The sequence below is a fragment of the Microchirus variegatus genome (genome assembly GCF_963457635.1).
Source record: "Microchirus variegatus genome assembly, chromosome: 2".
Taxonomy (NCBI): Eukaryota; Metazoa; Chordata; class Actinopteri; order Pleuronectiformes; family Soleidae; genus Microchirus; species Microchirus variegatus.
The window spans coordinates 29,509,174-29,529,608 of record NC_139803.1 but is presented as its reverse complement, the minus strand read 5'-3'; the positions used below and the strand labels follow the sequence as shown (position 1 = coordinate 29,529,608).

The window sequence follows — 20,435 nt, the reverse complement described above, 5'->3', positions numbered from 1 at the left end:
TTTCGGTTTTAAATTAAACGTTTTGCTAGATGTTCGTACATTTTAATGAGGAAACCTGAAATGTGTTGAATAATCTGTTTAAAAAAACTAGCAGCTTCTAATCACTCATGAACCTCAGAAATAGATGTTTGAAATGAAGCTGCGGCGCTGTCTGAATATCTGCCTTTCATTTATCAACAATGCAAGCGAGTCCATGAGTGTTCGTATGCACAAACAAAACAAATGCCGCTTTTCTGTTTGACTTGCTCCCTAAACACACATGCGTGCGCGAACCCGGCCTCCGTCCGCCGTGTGTTTAGATTGGAAATGAAAGCTCCCAGTAAGAGTGTTTGCCGAGGTGTCGCTACGGTGGATAGATGATTTAGTGGGTGATTCTATGAGGAGATTCCTCTGTGGTCTCAGCTGGAATGGAGCGAAAGAGATAGTGAGGGGAGACGAGTGTGGGAGACTGCCCTAGTCATTTGATGGAGAGGTGGAGCGGGACAGGAGCCCGGGTAATAAGACTAACACACACACACACACACACACACGCGCTCTCAAACCTGAGCATAAGCACAGAATCGTCTGGCAGATTAAATGCGCTGCAGGTTGTATAAGAGCAGGGAGTGAAAGAGAGAGATGGAGAGAAGTTGTTGAGTCAGTGTGTAAGCCGCAGGGCAGCAAAGTCTTCCTCTAGTACTAAGTCAGCTACTGATCTCATTTCTCCACAGATGGACTCCTAACACACTCTCATCAGGGGACAAATATATATTCCCTCTGTCTCTTTCCCTTACACTGACAGCACTTTCTTTATTAATCTCCCACTTTCTTCCTGTTTTCTCCCGTCTTTGTCTTCACTCTGTCTTTATTATGCTCCTCCACCTCTATATCCTTCTCATTGTCTCACTTAGGCCCCGTCCCAATACCTCCCCTGACCCTAAATGTTTGCCTTAACCCTAAATTTTGTGCGTTTTCCTGTAGGGGGGGAGCAAGGGGGAGTGTGATTTTGCCTGATGCGGGCTTAAAACGAAAGAGGAAGATGAAATTACCCATGATGCTTTGCGAATCCAGCGAGCCGGCTGGTTTTTTTTTTTCAACAAAGATGGCGGCCACATCTGCAGAGGAACAATTTTGTTGAAGGTATATATTTTCACAAATAAGCACGTTACAATGGTGAAATGTGTTGGAATATGTTGGATCACATCCAAAGGACCGTTGAGCTTTGAATACTAATGTCAGAAAATAACTGACGATTTATGAAAGCAGCTAGCTAACTAGCTAACTAGCACGCTCCACCGGTAGAATTGTCAACATGTGACGTAGGTTAGCACGTTCGTTGCGTTCACGATGCTAATTTGCGTATGATGGTGTCCCAATTCCATAGGGAGCCACTTCCCTCAACGAGGGGAATTTACAGTTGAGGGTACTCCAAACCAAGTGGGAATTTTAAGGGGGTAAGAAATGGGACGTGGCCTAACTCTGCTTTTAACCCTCTCTCCTCCATCCTTTCTCTTCATCCCATGTTGGATCTCGCACCATTTCCTGTTCCTCTCTACCTTTGCTCAATCACAGCCAACAGGTGCCGTAAACGCTGCCCTGTGGTGAAGCAGCAACACTGCAGCTTCTCTCTCTCTGGCATTTCATCCCTCACTTCCCTCCAGCTCTTGCCCCAGTTTGTCAGCGAAGCAAAACTGGCCGTGTCTTGCAGCTCCCCATCATTCATCTCCCCACCATCTTGTCACGGCGGCAGCATGGCTGCTCTCAGACAAAATAGCATCACAGCAGATAATAACAGCCGGAGAAGAGACAAATAAATAGTCCGCTCTCTGCTAACCTAATGGTGCTGCTCTGGGGGGGACGACATGGACACAAATGTCCTCCTCTAATGAGAAAAACTGTCCATGACATGCACAGAACATGCATCCCATAACACAATAAAAACCTGTCAACTGTGGTGCAGTAACAAACCTTTCATTTGTCCTGGGATGTGTTTATTGTGCACAGTGACGCCTCCAACACAACGCTGATTTATTTAAATCGCATCTCAAAGCCCTGATCAAATGACACTCACATTATTATTATTATGTAAACACACGCTCTATATTCTGCCGTGGTGAAAATCTGTACTTTTGTTCAACAGTGCTGCAAATTTTGTGGGGGTTTTTTTCCAAAAGATTGCAAAAGTAAATGCCGATGACTGTGTTTTTCTCTCTGTGAACACTGTGAACAGGGTTTAGTAATTAAATGAACACAAGTGTCTTCCCTGTAAATCCGGTACATCATGGCATTTCATTGTTACTACCCACTAGAGATGGCATTTGTTATAGCATATGTTATGAATTAGTCTTCTCTGTCGACGCACCAGGTGGTGACTTTCTCTTTTTTCTTTTTTTCTTTTTTTAATATAACCATGACTACTCCTGGTAGAAGCTGCTGCAGAAGAGGAAGATGTCATTTCTTTATCTGTGGGAAAAAGCAGCTCTGGAAACAGTCTTTGTGGCAATTACCTTTTTTTATTGTTTTTTTTTTTAGGACGCCAATTTGTGTGTGTGTGTAGGTGAGTCCGTTCAGGCTGTGGTGATTTTTATTTAAATTCCACAGGCTTTGCAGCGGATTTCAATTAATCAGTTGTTAAACATACTTGCTGCTTTAGCTACAGAATAAACCCTGAAGGGATGCATTTTCCACAGTGTTGTGAAGACACAAAATTGAAATTAAACAGCATCTTTAATTTTAATCACTTACTCTTAATCATCTCGGACAGCCATGATTACGGTTTAACCACGACGATGTGATTCAGGTTCAAAGAAATCAGCAGTGGTGATTACCTGGTATGGAATGTGGATTTCCTAAGTCAGAGTCCAACATCCGCCCTGTCCGCGTCTGCTGATCCTCACAGGGATTTCTTTCTTCAAGTTACTTTATGGCGTAGAAACAATTCTAATTCTTGTTGCATTTGTCCCACTAAAACGTCAACATCCATTTGGAAAAACTCTTAACTAACACACGCTCCCTCTCTGACCTTTGACCTCTGGATATGGAGGGTAGAAAGACACGGACAGGAATGGAATCTACTCCCTATGCCAGAAGAAGCAGTTTTGGTTTAAATGCCGAATACTAACGTGCTGAAAGGGGCACCTATCGCCCCCTAGTGTAGCGGAGCTAGACACGTTTAATTCTATAAACCAATGACTGTCCAATGCTTGTATACTGGGACAAGGACAGTGGTCTATACCACAGTAAAGTCACCTCAATGAGGGAAGTGCAAGGGAAGATTATCCCCTAAGACATGGGACACAGCGCAGCCAACGTCTTCCCTACGTCACGCGCATCATCGACGTGTCTGATTTCACCCCAGTCCAGTAGATGGCGGTGACACACAATGCCTGTGAACTGCAATACCACCATACAGAAGAAGTGCTATTTTCGTTCACGTTTGAAAATGCCGGTTCCAACGGAGCTCCTGCCTGTTGTTTTGGGCGATGTTGATTTATCTTCGTTTGATAAATCAACGGAGATGAAATATGCGAAACAGAAGACGCGTTAGTCTCGCAATAGTCGGGATGTTTCAGGATAATCACGAAACAACCGCATGTTTACACCGGGACACACACACCCCGGTCATGGGCAGACTCTTGCGACGCACTCGGCATATTTATGTCGTCAAATAACGATTTTCAAACTATAACTTAACGATAATAGTATTTGCGAATATATTCCATTTGCATATAGTCGTTTACACCGGTAGCCGCCATATTGTTCCAGAAGATCGCCGCTGGCTGAGTGTGCAAGGCATCATGGGACACTCCCTTGCCCGCAAGCCTGGTCCAGAGCTGACTTGGTGGTGAGGGGCATTTTTAGAGGAGGATAGGCACTTCCCCTTGCTCCCTAAAGTATTGGGACACTCTACCCCCTCGCGGGAACATGCAAAATCAAGGGCAAGGGCTCAAATCTAGGGCTAGGGTTTGAATTGGGACAGGCCCTAATTAAAAGTCCCTAAATATGTAATCATTAATTATTGCGGAGTTATAATTGAATGGTTATTGATCAGACGTCACAGAGGCTATAAATAATCCCCCCCCCCCTTTAAAAGAAAGTGCTGCTTTGCTACAGCATTAAAACCAATTACTAGTTTTTAATGTTGTGGCCGATCGGTAAAAAAGTAAATGTGTGTGTGTGTGTGTGTGTGTGTGTGTGTGTGTGTGTTTGCTGGACACAGAGAGAGAGAGCGGCGCCACCACCAGCGTAACTGCTGACTGCATCGTCTCTGTCTGCCTCTCACTGATGCACCTCCTCCGTTCCCCTTGATCATGGCTGCTGCTGTCATCTCCTCTCCTCCAGCATAATGAGTCAGTGTGATGTTGGATGGCTGCTGACAGTGTGTCCTATGACTCACATTGGGGTGGTACTGCTGTCCCTGCATATCTCAATACCCTGCCGCCGCCCCCCCGTCCCCCCTCTCTCCTCTTCTACCTTCCATCTTCCCTTCCCTTCCTTATTCCCTCTCCCCCTGCTCTTGTTTGGACTGCAGCTTCCTCAGTGGACATCTGCTAATTATATTGAAACACGCTGAAAAAGGTGACACGCCAAAGGAGCAGTTGGTCACTTGTAACTGAGCCTGATTTCCATAGCGTGTGTCGTGTCACTCTCTCGCTGCCTTTTTTTTTTTTTTTGTTCTCTGCAGAGTGAGAGAAGCACAAAATATCATTCGAGAAAAAAGGGGAGCGCCTCCGGCGGACGGCACAGAGTGTTGGCCCCTCGAAAAATCCAAATGTTGACGGTGTCCAAAATGACTGTGGAGACTCACAGCTGGTGTCACAAATGACACTTTAAAGGCTTTTTTGAGATGTGGCGCACGCGTGACCGCGCATATATGTAACACTACATGTTTTACATTTGACCTTCACATCACAACCGTGTGATGATTTTTCTCGCATTTATAGCCAGAAACAAAGAAAAATGAATATCATGTCTCGTCTCATCAAATACATTTATTTTCTTCCTCTGCTGAAGACAGACAGACTTGACGGACCCGCTTGCTTTATGTAAAAAAAAAACACACTTAAACACTGCTGCTTTAAAGGGCCTGTGCACACGTAAACCTTGACAGGCCCTCGGGCCACAGCGCTGCCCGTAAAACGCTGACTCTTTATGGACGTGCGTACCTGCTGTCTTACAACCATAAACACTTATTTTTCGTCCTTCTGAGATCAAGTCGATGAGGAGGAGGAGAGGAAGATATTGTGTTGTGTGTTTTAGGCCATGTCTATTGATATAAATGATTAAAAAAAAAAAAAGAAACTCCCATCGAGCTATAATAAAAGAATATAAGTGTTTAACCACAAGACTCCCAGTCCCAGACTCCCACTTATATGCTCTTAGGTTAAAGTTTCTTTACATTTATCCATCTATTATCTACAGCACTCAGGGCTGGAGCCACAGGTCGCTGACAAACAACCATTTACACTGCAACACCTTTGGGAAATTATTTAGGTTATAGGAACAATGCTGAAATTTGCATTGTTGCAAAAAAAAAAAGAAGAAAAAAAAACAAAAGCAGGAGAATTTTCCCACAAATGCTGCGCTGATCAAAGCCAAAGCCTTTGCTGAGTCATTTCACCTGCAGCAAATACTCTGTATTTAGACATTTTTATAGTGCATTTTATATCGCTACGTTAATATGTCTAGGTTGTTCTTTTTTATATATCATTGTGTTGTCATTGTCTCTGTGTCTAATGCTGCCGCTTGCACTATAATTTCTCAGCTTGTGATCAATAAAATATCCTAAATACCTTTAGAATGTTACATCCAACATATGATTTTATACACTCTTAGAAATAAAAGTGCTAAGTCGAACCATATAAGGTTCTTCGGCTTGTCCTCATAGAAGAACCCTTTTTGGCTCCAGGTGGTTCTTACTGGAACCATTTGTGTTACCAAGAACCCTTGAAAAACTCTTTTCTTTGGGTTTTTCAGAAGCAAATGGTTCCAGGTAGAACCTCAGCTCTTGTAGAAGAACAATTTTGGAACCCTTATTTCTAAGAGTGTATAGTACTGTGCAGAAGTCTTAGGCCACCATTAGATTTGTTGTTTTAGCAATGCTATAACAACAATAGAGGATAGTTATTTCTATTTCACTTTACTGGAACACATCCAGAAAATATGTATGCAGTTTTTTGTTGTTCAAGAAAAGTGTCAAGTATTTAGCGTGATCTATCCTACTTGAACAATAACACAGCTCTGTTTATACTGGAGTGGAACCTTAATTAATGTTACTGGTAAATCCTGTGTTTGTCCTACTATTTCATCACTATTTCAAAACGTCTATTACACCAGGTTTATTCAAGACATGCTTGAGCATTACGTATATACCGTGTTTATTCCAAATTCACATGAGAATTTGACAGATAGAAAAAACAACAGACCTGGCAAACTTTTGCACAGTACTGTATATGTATTTGTTTTACAAGTAAACAAGGAGAGACTCAGCTTCCTCATGCATGTGCAGTGTACCTGAATGGTCATGTGACCAGGTGTGTTAGTATGGATGCAGATTAAGTCTCTTAACTTACGCTAAAGGTACAAACAGAGCCCCTGTTTGCACCAAGCAGTATACAGTTCACTTCAGTGCGTTACAAGATGATTTGCATTTCCATTGTGAGACGTTGTGAAGGCGTCATCTCCGTTCTGTACCGAGCACCGAGCCCCCCCCCCCCCCCCCCCCAGCTTGTGGCTCCTGAAGCCATGCAGCTCCACACACTGCAGTCCATTTATTTCTCCACAGAGAATCTTTTACCTCCATTCAGTGATAACACAAAATGTCGGTGTTGGAACACAAATGGCTGGATGTACCCGCAGCCCCGTGGGGTGGGATTCATGAGTGGCCTCCATTGTGTCGCACTGGTGTGATGTCACACTGTTTTGTGTGGCTGACACAGCGATCGCCTCCTGGCCCACACACACACACACACACACACATGCAGAACCATGGAAATGCAAGTTCAGGGTCCAAACTGGACTGAACTTTATTACATTTTCCTGAATGGACTTTAACTCATTGGTAAAGCTTATAGTGGTATAGTACTCTCCTCAGACATCCCGTAGCCTCCCTGCTCTCTGAATGCAGACAGACTTCATACTGTCTGCTCGCTGCCATTGTCATTGTTGAACCAAAGTTCTTTTAATCACATTGCTCCACCCACTCCCACTCCCACCCCCACCCTTGATTCACTCCATCTCTGCATCCAAAGGCATCCACTCCAGCCAACTGCATTAAAGAGATAAATAACCAGGCCAATAAAAGTGTTGTGCGAGGGGCTGAATGGCTCTTGGAATGCTCAACGTCCATTTGGTGCAATAAGTAGTCGGGGGGGAGAGGGGAGGGGGGAGGGGGGGAGGAGGCTGGGGGACGGGTGGAGCTTTTAGCCGAAGGTTTTTTAGGGGTGATATTGTGATTGGTGGTGGAGGTGATGTCATGTCATCCATCTTAAGGAGCCACTTCATTAGGCTAATGGAAGCGCTGGACGGCTCACCGTTCGTTACTGTACGTGTGTGCGTGTGTGTGTGTGTGTGTGTGTGTGTGTGTGTGTGTGTGTGTGTGTGTGTGTGTGTGTGTGTGTGTGTGTGTGTGTGTGTGTGTGTGTGTGTGTGTGTGTGTGTGTGTGTGTGTGTGTGTGTGTGTGTGTGTGCGTGCGCGCGCGTGTGTGTCCTTGCACTGATGGCAGCTTCCAAGGCTAAAGTGGTTATGAAGACTAAAGTGATTTTATGAGGCAGGCACAGAGGCCGTCTCCTCTGTGTATGTGTGTGTCTTTGCACATGTGTGTGTGTTTGCACATGTGTGTGTATGTGTGTGCTCACAGTGCAGTAATGACACTGTTTTTTGTGGGGGGCTAAAGCACCACCTCATTCCTTTGATGTTCCCAAACTACAAGTGCGTTCCTTCAATGACTTGCAGAAGTGTGAAGTGCCGACTCAGAGTGAGAGAGAGGAGCGATATCAGTGATAGACTTTGATTTTGTCACTAACTTAAATTAGCATGTCACTTCAAATGTTCCTCTTGTGACGAGTGAAGAGGACAAACGGGACTCGCCGTTTGAATTGACTGTGCCACTCGACCTGCTCTCTCTCTCTCCTCCGTCTCTGTCACTCTTCATCTGTCGCTCTCTTTGTCAGTTTTTTTTTTTTTTTTTCCTTCACCTGAATCCCAACATGATTTTCTGTCTGGATCAGGGATTTTCTCTGATTCCATTCCTGCCTTTGTTGTGCAGGTCATTCCACCTTCAGTAAGGTGTTTTATTGAGCTCTTTAGATTTCTCAGATGTTGATTCACTGTGTGAACACCTTCAGCTGAACTCTTTCCTGTCCTTTTGTAACCCCCCCCCCCCAGGCTGAACATTGGTAAAGCCTTTGTTGTGTATTTTTCTTTTATCTAAATAATCTGGTGAGGTTTTAAGCAGTAGCACGTTTACATTTATCTCTCAGTTTGCTGTAATTGTCTAATAAATAAATTCACAGTGGTCGACGTCAGAGGAAGCACAAAAGAAGTTAGCAGACTTCAAATTAAATTACAGGTACGCCTTAATTTGAATTAAGCCTTTCACTTTAATTTCATACTTCAGAGCTCATAACAAACATAGAATTAAATTCATCATAATCAGCAGCTCCATTATCAAACTGTTTTCATTTTCTCTGCAGGACAACAACCACTAACCAGAGATTGCATTCATCTGTTTATTTGCCATATTTAGAAATGTTCATATGAGTGTAAGCATGTTCTCTGTGCTGCACAATGGCCACACTGTAATGTCTTATTCAAAATCTTCAATTTCTCACTGAAAGAAAATCTTAAAAAAACGCTTAGAGTGGTTTCCTCTGTAACTTAAACATAATCTGGTGTGCACATTATGATGTAAATGAGAGGAAGAGGTTGAGCAAACCACTGCTGTCACCCATGTACGGACATCTGCTTCTGGAGCAAAGGTTCAGCTGTTTCTTCTGAATATTCATTTCTCTGCGATTACTTTGTGTTATCGAAGGTCACAAATCATCCGGAGTGGGGGAACAAAACAAAAATATTTCCCATGCTTTTTATTTATTATTTGTGACAGCCGTTAATTTGACACGGCTCCGTCCTCAGATGTGAAGAACAAACATCATCGTCATCATCGCGCTGTGACATTTTCACATGAACACATACAGATGCAAACAGAAAAACCTGTCAATGCTCATTGAACTCCTGTCAAACGTGAGGAGATGTTTCTCGTCGGCTCCGTGTAAGCGTTTGTTTGCTTCATAACAACATCATTTGATGATCACGATGCTGCTGCTGTCATGACGTAAACCTGTGAGCTTCAGGTTGCGTCAGTGGCAGAGATTTGTATGAAGTGATGTATTTGTGCAGGTTTTTACCCCCACATCCCTATTTCAGGAACTGTTTTTCAGTGATAGAAAGGTGATAAGAAGTATTATATTATCTGCGGGAAAGATTCAATGCAAAGCTGTTTGACTGCTGATGAGATATGAAGCTAAACTTTCTCTACTTTAAAAATCTTTATGACGCCAAAATCAACACTTTAGTGCTCGAAATGTCACCTGCACGCCATAATTCAACCTCATATATCAAAAGAGCAGTTTTTCCAATGTTCCTATTGGATTTTTAGACGTTGCCCTTGAATCTGCTTTGAGATTTTTGATGAGTCATTTTATAGTCGGGGAGTATGCTAATGTCCATCCAATCAAGCGCTGTATGATTCTTTCAATGCCCTGTCTCAACCTCGATCTAACATGGCATTCACACGTATCATCTCCAGCCTGTGTTTCTCTGCTGTTTTTCTCTCCTCACTGCAGAGCTACAGGAGGCGATGATAGTGGCGAGAAGTCGTCCAATTAACTTAACACTCTCTCACAGCTCGCTCGTATTAACTGGAAATGCATAAATAAGTGGATGCAAGAGCCACGTCGTGAGAAGCTATATGTGGAATATATGCAGCTGGAGTTTAAAACATGCTACTGCAAATCCAAATTAAAGTGAGAGTTTGAGAGCGATTGGTTGTTTGTCCCTGTGATGGACTGGTGATCTGTCCTGGGTGTGACTCCACCTATGTCCCCCCATCATAGCAGTAGAAGTTGGATGGAGCGACGTTTATACATTGTGAATAAACATGGCTGCACCATTAAGGCTAATATTTCAGTTTGACATGTTTCCTTAAAGGGGACATTTTATATCCTGTTTCTCCAAGTTAACCTAGTTCCCTGGTGTCCTAATGAACATGTCTGTGACATGCTTTGGTCAAAATACCATAAGGATGAAGCACCACAGCAGTTCAATCACTCTGCCAAAACAGCCCTGTTCAGAACGCTCTGTTTAGTAGTATCTCTTTAGGTCCACCTTAAAGGTCCACTTTAAAAAAAACTGTAAAATGAAACTTAAGGGACAGGAAATGACAGCTACAGAGGCTACTGGGAGCTAACAGCAGTTAGCATTTGTAAAAGTGATCATTTGCAGGCTCTAGCAGGCACATTGCTGTCATATATAACATGTATCCACTGGACGGATAAATCCTCTGAGGCTGGAAGTTTGTGTAGAACTCTGTGCTGCACTGTGGAGCCAAGAATAGAGCTTTTCGCGAATTTCGCAGACTTCCAGTTTTTGGATACGCCAGCACTCTCGCGTGTTTTACGGACAAAGCGGAGCTCTGTGAGATAACAATTCCAGGAATTTAGCGCATTGTGAAGTCTCAGTGAGCGCGGAAGTCAACATCGCGTGTTATATCTCCTGTACTTAGACCGAGGAGGATCACAAAAACATGAGTGAGTCATCTTTTTTCACACTTTGCCGACTGATAGGACCTCCAGAGTCCCAAATATAAGGATTTAAATGATTAAAAAGTTGATTTTGCATAATATGGGACCTTTAATCTCTGAGAGCACAACATGGTGATGTTGAATTAATGCAATACATTTCTCACACACAGCTCCTTAAATAGGGCTATTTTTTATTTATTTGTTATTATCTGTAAGCTAATCTGCAGCCTTTTCACATGCTGTGTGTGCGTACTGCAGCTCACACATCCATGCCTGTATCACAGGCTTTTTGCATTTCAAAGTGCAGCGAGAGCTTGTTTGGCTTGTGGCCGGCGTGTGCGCGCCGCCGCTCACCACGGTGGCCTTTAACTCCTGTCCCCGGTGCGAGATCGATTTTGTGCCTAGCCAGCAGCCCACAGCTAACCTTGAGGTAAGCTGCCGTAATGAGATCGCATCTGACGACATTGACTCACACCTGACAGCACTGACACGTCGCTGCCGGCCCGGGGAGAGACACACAGGCCCAGTGGTAAAAGGCTAAGTCATCTGTGTTTCGACTGCACTGCTACAAGCTTCGATTCTTTACTCTGCTTTTGAATGACGACTTGGAAGCGAATGGGAGGTTGAGTTTTTGAGATCGTGACTGGATGAACATCCGTGTTGTCGCCTCAGCTTCAGTTTGAGTTTTCTATGTATGAGTTTGTCACCACTAAAGTACACATGCACACTTTTAAAAATCATTTAAGAGTAGCCGTCTGATGCACCTGATGAACCATGAGATGTCTCTTTCCTGTAGAGCTGCAAGAAGCACATTCACACATTTTATCAAGCTACAATTGGATGAGATGGGACTGGGATAACCACGATGTGAGTGCTGGTAATTGAAACAATAATGGACATGGTAACAGCTCGGGAAATAGCATTGATCCATCATCTCAGATGAGGCCTCTTTGTGCATTAATGCCATGACTAAATGCTGCAAACCGATATTGCTCTCGGTCATGGTTACAGGTCGAGTTGGTTAATTGAAAACGAAATGAGCAAGAAGATGGTTTGTGCTGTGTGTGTGCGTGTGCGTGCATGTGTGTTTGTATATATGTGTGTGTGTGTGTGTGTGTGTGTGCACCATTTGAATCTCCCGGGGCCGTTCCTAAAGAAACATTAGCCAAAGACGCTGCACGGTTTTGGCGGAAGTGTGAAATTGGAATTCAATTGTACGCACGGATGTAGACGAGTAGGCCAGTGGGAGCCTGGTCGATTGGAATCCTCAGAGTCGTCCTCAGTCTTCAGTTGGTTATGTCTTTGTCTCTTGTCCACGCATTCCTCCAGACTTACTTTCTGCTATGCAATCACGTTTCCCTTTACCTGGCAGACTCCTCTGCTGATGTCCAACTTTCAGCGGGCTGAGCTTCAGCGAGCGCACAGACTGAACACTGCTGGGCTGGATGAACACGTGGAAAATGAGATCAGTGACCTACAGCAAAGGTCAGACTTCAGTAAGCATGAGCAGTCAGATGATGCCTGGTGTAGAGGTTCAGAGTTTAATAAACTACTGCCGGCCGTAAGCCTATTGTTTTACTTCTCTGCTCGCAACACCATGTGTGTGTGTGTGTGTGTGTGAGAGAGCGAGCGAGAGAGAGATGTGATTGTGCTGCTCTTGCTTTGCTCTCCGTGTTAAGCTGAAATGCTTATTGATTACACACAGAGGGTTAGTGTGTTTGTGTGTCAGCGTGCATTGTGTATGTGAACCTCTGCTCTGGCTCATGGGCCGAGGACCTGGTGCCAATTCATGCATCTGCATTGAATCAGTGCCACAGATACGGTGCAGGTTTGGATTTTGCATTTGCCTGGGAATTAACTTTATACATATATATATATATACACACACAGACACACACACATATATGAAGGCAACTCAGACGACTGCAGTGTCAGCGATTGGTTTGTGTCATCTATGTCAACGGTTGCGTACGATAACTCCTCTGTGTTCTGCTCTCTTTTCTACGCTGCGATGTTACGATTATTTAATATTTATTAGCTCCAACTCCAACATGATCCACTCAGTTTTAATGAGGTGGTTGAAAGTGGACACACACACACACACACACACACAGTGACAGAGAAACCCCACTGCCGACCAGTGTTTGGTGGTGTCATTGCAAAATGGCGCGCACACATAATACATTCCCTTACCCTGACCTTAACCATCACAACTAAGTGCCTAACCTTAACCAATAACCCTTAACCTAGCCTAAACCCAATTCTCACCCTAACCCTGAAAAGCCCTTTAAACTTGTAGGGACCAGACCAAATGTACCCACAAAAACAGTTTTTTTTAGGTTTTTTAGACCTCACAAAGATATAAGTACAAGAACACACACATAAGCACACAAATGCATGCTCACAGTGGCACTGAGTCGATCGTACACTGAAGAATAAACCAGTGATTAAGACTTAAGTGTGAGCGAAAGTGGAACGTGAAAAAGAAATTGTACTTTACCTAAGTTCAGTTCCGATGTACTGGAACTTCTCTTGTTTCTGTATTTAATATTTATGAATGCAGTTTGCTCAAACTGTTTAGTATTTTACTCCCGGATTTTTAAGGGAAACACAGTAATACAGTAAAACACACTGTCCTGCATGTTTGAGGTGTTTCCCTGCTCCAACACACCCGATTCAAATGGTCAGCTCGTCAGTAAGTTCTGCCGAAGCCTGATAACGAGCCATTGATTTGACTCAGGAGAATGACGACAACAAAGAAGATGGTCCCAGTGAATGAGAGGAGGGACGATGACCTCTCCCAAAACGCCATTTCTGTGTCGACACAATGCCCATACGAGAAAATATTCACCTACGCCCGTTTCTGTGTGTAAGACTTTTGCACAGTACTGTAATTGGTCAAATGTCGTCCACACACACACACACATATAGACACAGTAATTACCTCTGTACACACAGACAGACACACACGTAGCTGTGATGCTGTCTTTCACTCCCCTCTCTTCACAAAGACCTGTGGTTAGGTTTGTGTGTGTGGGTGTGTGTGTGTGTGTGTGTGTGTGTGTGTCACACCTGTTCTCTCCCCTCTGCGAGAGTGTGAGTCTCTTTATGAGAGGCCTGCCTGCACCCAGCTGTGAGGCCATTTTAATTAGAGCCCTGCTGTTAAGCACAGGCCTCCCCCAGAGGTGAGGTCCCCTCTCCTCCTCCACCTCCGCCTCCAACTCCACCTCCTCACACTTCTGTCTCACACACACACACACACACACACACACACACACACACACACACACACACACACACACACACACACACACACACACGCACACACACACACACAGACACAATATAGACATTGTATTTTGTGTGGATCAAATTGCAGTTTCCACCACACGACCATGGATCCATGTCAAGAATCAGATTCTAATCGCAGTTATTTTTCTGACTTATCTCTGAGTAACACAGGACACAGTGACAACACACGCTCTCACTAAAACACCCTCGGTTATGCAGTCAACAGCAGCTTAAAGTATTCCTGGAACTCGAGCTGTTCCATCATGGCACTCATAATCTGCATTCCTCCATTTCCCCTTTTGTGAAAGACTAAAAAATACCAAAGGCATTAAGAAAAACAGGTCTCTCATTCATGGATTCTCTTCTAAATGTCAGTGTTAGATCGAGGCCTCTCTTTTCCTCTGAGGAACTTCCACACTCAGACATAAGTTGATTAGAAACAATAGGTGAGTTGATATTGTGTTATAGCAGCTGTGGAATGTTCAGCTAAACTTCCTTAAGCTGTTGCAGTGTGTGTGTGTGTCACCCAGTTCCTGGTAGGAGAGGAGATTATAACCACGCAACGTACACATGATGAATTCTAACCTTGGTCACGAGTCTTAATGTGGGGCAAGAGCACAGCTCTGTTAGGAAATATGATAATCATCTGACCCAGTTTGGCAACAGTGAATAAACTCCCTAAAATATACCGTTGTGTGTATGTATGTATATGTGAAATTAGTGTGTGTGTGTGTGTGTGTGTGTGTGCAGGGTGGGGCGAGCTGCCTGCATCTGTGTCTGCTTGTCTTGAGCTTGATGTGGGAAGACAGGTTGTTTAGGACCGTGGGGAATGAGCGAGCGATTGGAGAAAGAACAGGAACAGGGTGGAGGAGGAGGCCGACGGCTGCAGCTGTTGGTGTTGGTCTGGTGTGGTCTGCCAGGAAATCACAGCCCGAGAGAAGACAGACAGACAGACAGACAGACAGACAGACAGACAGACAGACAGACTGACTTCTTCTTCTCGGCTCCTCGCTGAAGGCCTCTCCGATCCCTGGGATTTAGCATGAAAGGTGGAAGCAAAACACCTTTTCCTTCTCCTGTGTGTAGTAAATGTCGCCGTGCGTGCATGTACATGATCCTCCTCCTCCTCTGTCTGCAGCTGTATCGACCCTTCCTCTTCCTCAGAGGAGCGCGCGCTGCCAGCTCCTCCCGCTCAGGCCCTTTTCCTTCTGTTCACAGGGCGGGAATTTTTTATTATGATTGTTTTTAAAGATTTTTCTTTCCTTCCTTCGCCATCTCTCTCTGTCTCTGCCCAGGGTTTCAGTTATTGCTGCTGAAAGCAGAGGGAGGGGAAAAAAACAAGGATACAGTTGAAGAGAAGTGATTTTGCTGAAGGACATTTGCAGAGACAGCTTTTCACGCCTCCCTCCTCGTTCTCTCTCTCTCTCTTCCTGTCCGTCCATCCGCCCTTAAACACACTTCCTCCCCGTTCTTGCTTTTTCAAATATGGAGAATCAATGGCCTCTTCCTCTCTTTGATGCAGGTGTCTTCCCAAACAGATCATCATCATCACAGATCTGTGAAGTAACAGCAACAATTCCCACTCTGCAGGACCTCCTTGCCCTCACTCCAGGCCGCAGTCAGTGGGTCTGACTTCTGTCACTTCCCAAGCTGCACCTCTTCCTAAAGGCCAGGCTCTCCCCCTCTGGGCCTGCTCACTTTCAGGGGGTGGCTCTCAGTGGACTTGGCTTTTTAACACCAACAAACATGCAGGCACTCACAGGGTGTAGTCTAACAATCAAATCACTCCTTTCACTTTATTTTTTTTTTACTTTCCACCACTCACCAACGTCCACACATCACAGCATATACTGTTGTCCTCATTCCTTTATTTTTTTTCCTTTCAGTGCACAGATGGATGCATTTTAGATGCTATTTAAGATTGTGCTAACTAGGATGCAGGGCCCTGTGTTGTGGGGGAGCTCAAAAATAAAACACCCGAGCAAAGTCTTGGCTCCATTCCTTTGAGTATACAGTGATTGCAGTTGTTTTCTCTGTAGCTGCTAAGTCAAAGCGCCGCATTCAGGCAAAGCAGCGGTCAAAGCGCGGCTGGAGAAATCTCCCCCCGTCGCTTTCATGTAAAACAGGAGAGTGAATCCTGAGGAGAGAGCAAGTGCTGCAGATTGAGATCATAGATGTGTTGCTGCTTAACAGCCCCACTTTATGGGACTGGCTGTCTTTGTGCTTTAATGAGGAGGCAACTGTGGCGGGGAGGGGGGGGGGGGGGTGTGAAAATGAAGGATAAGAATAGAGAAGGGATAGAATGTTAGGAATAAAGGAAAGAGGGGTTTAATGTCCTCCTCTCTTTTTATATCAAAGAGTGAGAGATGGGGCTGATGAATTCTTCTCTTCTCCCATGATATTTTTGTTCAACAGCGCAGTTGTCAAAAAACATGTTTGTGTGTGTGTGTGTGTGTGTGTGTGTGTGTGTGTGTGTGTGTATAGTTACCTCCCTCTGAAAAGTGTTTTGAGCCCCCAGTGCAGTGGCATGAAATTGGCAGTTTGCTGTGTGCTGATTAAGTCACAATCTCTGTGTGTGTGTGTGTGTGTGTGTGTGTGTGTGTGTGTGTGTGTGTGTGTGTGTGTGTGTGTGTGTGTGTGTGTGTGTGTGTGTGTGTGTGTGTGTGTGTGTGTGTGTGTGTGTGTGTGTGTGTGTGTGTGTGTGTTTAAGAGTGCCTGCAGGTGAACGAGAGGAAGAACATTGGAGTGAAGGCTGCACACCTCAATTTTTTTTTTGGGCAATAAGTTTTCCCCCAGCATGCCAGAGCTCTGTTGCACCATTTTGTATGCTTTTTACTTCACACCCTGTGTGTGTTTGTGTGTTGTCTGTGGTGTAATATACATAATGTTATAATAGAGTATTTGTCATAGATGTACATACTTTGTGACAGTATGTCCCACGTGCATGTGACGCACACACACATACACTTACCTGTGGAGCGTGACTCCAGGTCACTGCTCAGGCAGAGGAGCTGTCACTAAACTCTGTCTGTCCTTCTCCACCGCTCTCCTCTCTGCAGGCTGCCTCATTAAACTTTGAGCTGTACAACACAAAAAAAAAAAAAAAAAAAAAAAACTCCTCTGCTGTTCAGTCCCTGCTGGCCACGGCACAAGAGAAGTAAATTAAATTAAATCCGTCCATTGGGTTTGAAGTCAGATGGAAGGATGGCGTTTGCCAACGCGGTCTGCGGCAAAGCAATGCGGCATGGTCCACAGGTGGTGCTGTGCGAGCCCCGTCATCACACACTGTGTCTGTGTCCCTCTCTTATGTCTGTCTGTGTCTCTGTCTGCAGTCAACTCAGGAGATGGCATCGTCTACAGTCAGCAGAAGAGAGAAAACATCGGTGACCTAGTCCAGGAGACTCTGGAGATGTTTGAGCGCTATGGAGGAGAGGACGCCTTCATATACATCAAATACATGGTGCCCACCTACGAATCATGCATGATCACATGATCACATCTTTGCATCTTCAGACCCAAACGCCTCTGTTTTACTCCACTATAGTCCCCTCGCCACCTTTGTGCATGTATGTCTCCATTAATAAACCCATAACTGCAGGTCATGAGGTATCTTCTCCCTGTTTGTATTCATAACTAACATTACGAGTTTGCACACACACTTTTATCTTTTAAGAGTCCATGAAGCGTACACAGCCCTGTATTCCAAATATGCATTTGCTCATTCTGTCTAAATGTGGAAAAGATAGCCATCTGAAAGTCAAATGTAACCCAGAGTTTACCTTTTGACAAACACTCCTGTGCTCTTGGATGTTGACTGTAAAAAAAAATAAAAAAAATAAAATAAAAAGTTAGCTATTTCCCTCCTTTGCAGAGAAGAGCAGTTGTGGCCGGCTTAAATTTATGTCAGCTACAGTAGATTCCAACATTTCAAGGCAGCAAAAATTGTCGACGGCTCCGCAGAAACTTCTCAAACCACTCCAGCAGCATTTTTTTTGGTTTATTTACAGCCACCTTTCAAGTCTGCCAGCTGAGATATACCGCTTTAGCGTATATGTGAATGTATTTAGACCCAGTTCTGAAACGGTAAACACATGAATGACATAATCTCTGCAACACAAAGCTTTTAATTGAGAAGACGCTGCTTGCAGTTCTGAAGGTGCTTTAAGTGATAAATGCCTAATGTCGCGTCAGGACAGCCCCATTGAACATCTGCAGTGTGTTTTGTCCGTCTCTACGACTGCCTCTGCGACGCGTTTTTATGTTGCATTGTACCACTGTACCCATTCTGTCACTGACGCAGCAGGAGACAGAGCTTGTCTAAACACGCCGTGAAAGACGCACAGGAATGGCGAATGACAGCATTCCTCTAGACAAACACGCATGTTTGCGAACAGTCCTTTGAACTCAAACACCCTACGGTGAACAAACACTGTCTCTCTCTGTGCATGTGTGTGTGTGTGTGACCATACCACTTCATTTTAAAAACACACTTTTCAGATTTAAAAAACATCTGTGTCCAGACCGAGTGGCCGCCGCTCGTGATGTCACTCATAGGAATTTGAACCTCTGATTTGATTCGGGGCGTCGGTCTTGTTGACATTTAGCAACTGAGAGTTTACAGGCCTTACGTAATGGATGGCGCCAGCTGTCAATCACTGTGGTGTCCGCTCACATGTGCCACACTCCGTCTATTTTTACTTGTTGTCATCGTGCTCTATTGAATCAACTCCTCAGGAAACTCCATAGGCTTCTATTCAAACTGACTTCCCCTACTGGCTTTTTAATATGTTTTTATTTCCTATTTGGCTTCAGCAGGAACCCAGAAGTTTTATTTATCTGTTTTATTAAACGAACAGTTAATGGTCCAGATGAGCTTTTCAGCTCCAGAATTAATCTCTAAACTCACTTACCCAGAAATCTCTACCCATTTAGGTATTTCAGGAATGTTCCAGTGTTAAGAGGAGGTTAATTCTCTGCTTTGTAGTTGTTTGCTTGGTTAGGTTGTGCTGAGAGAGCAGTAACAAAGGTGAATATTAAGCACAGGTAGTTCCTTTATTTGACCAACGACGAGGTGAAAGTGAAACTATAAGTAAGAGTTAATGTGAATAAGAAACTATTATGGGAAGGCGTTTCCTAAGGTCTATCCAAACTGAAACAGAGCTAAAAAAGGTTGTTAAACTTCTCACACATGCATGCACATATACATACAATCCTGCAACCCACAAGGGAGGAGACAACATAATTGATTCCCGACACTCACAAGGGCGCTATAGCGCCGTCGTCGCTTATTGTAAGTCATGTCTCCAGCAAAGGGCGACTTTACAGAGCTGCAGAGGAATCTGTTCTTAACCAGAAGACAGGTTCATAACGCTCATATTTCAACCTCAGCACATCTTGAAAAGAATGCGGCTGAATAGGTGTTCCACGCTGCTGATCCCAGCCGCGCTGCTCTCCGCCTGCTGCTCTCCGCCTGCTGCTTCGTCTGTGCAGTGAAAGACCACGAGGAGAGCAAAGCAGAGTATAAGTACAGCTGCATAACAAAGTAAATACGGCCACAGATACAGAGGGGGGGTGCGCAATTTCACCTCTGTTCTGGATTGGATCGAACTCTGAATAGCCTGCGGTTTTGTCCGACTGTATCAGTGACGCCTCGCTCTCCCGCTTCACCTGTCCAATTTCACTGAGCCACAGGCAACGGCTGCAGAGTTTACAGATAGAGAGGACAACTACGGGAAAACCAGAATGCAGTGCAACGTGGTGCTTTTAGGCTTTTATTCATTGGCTGCTTCAATTCCTTCTATCTGTTCATCTGAGTCAAACTAAATATCACATACAGAAACGGCCTCACACGTACAGGCCCAAGCAGTCAATTAGGACACATCACAGGAGCTAATGACCATTAAATGTTAAATGGCATGCGTTTCGACTTCTTCAAGAACCAGCAGAAGCTCATTAAGAGAGGTGACAGTCTGAGAAGTGGCATAGGCATACATATGGTTCTCAAATCAAGAGCTGCAGGCTCATACACGAGCACAGAAATCCACAAACTACACAGAACAACATCGCCAAGCTGTAATTGCTCATGCAAGTAATGTGAGTGAGCTGTGAAATGAACAGGAATGAGTGCAGCCAATGAGGTTATTTGGCCTGTATCATAGGCGTCGACGCATGACTGGTCCGGGCCCTACAGGCCGTAAGAGCCGCGCATGACATCATCCGATTTCCTCCTTGTTCTCAGACATGAATTTAGCAGAGAGCAGAAATGGTCCTGATCATCCTGTTGTGACCCTTTTCCTTAGTCATAATGAGCAATTGATCATTCTGTGACTACGGGTGCCCCCCGACGTACACCAAAGAAATAA

General features: G+C 44.4%; 1 protein-coding gene across 1 annotated transcript in view; it reads left to right on the top strand.

The window, feature by feature from the left end:
- pacrg (PARK2 co-regulated) overlaps positions 1-17,685 on the top strand; it is a gene marked incomplete at its 5' end in the record, with an annotated part of 122,633 nt that extends 104,948 nt beyond the window's left edge. The window contains one exon of the mRNA XM_083906364.1: positions 17,406-17,685. Within this exon, the coding sequence (XP_083762490.1) occupies positions 17,406-17,566 (161 nt within the window). The 3' untranslated portion in view covers positions 17,567-17,685. The remainder of the gene's footprint in view (positions 1-17,405) is intronic.
- Between the last annotated feature and the right edge of the window lie 2,750 nt (positions 17,686-20,435).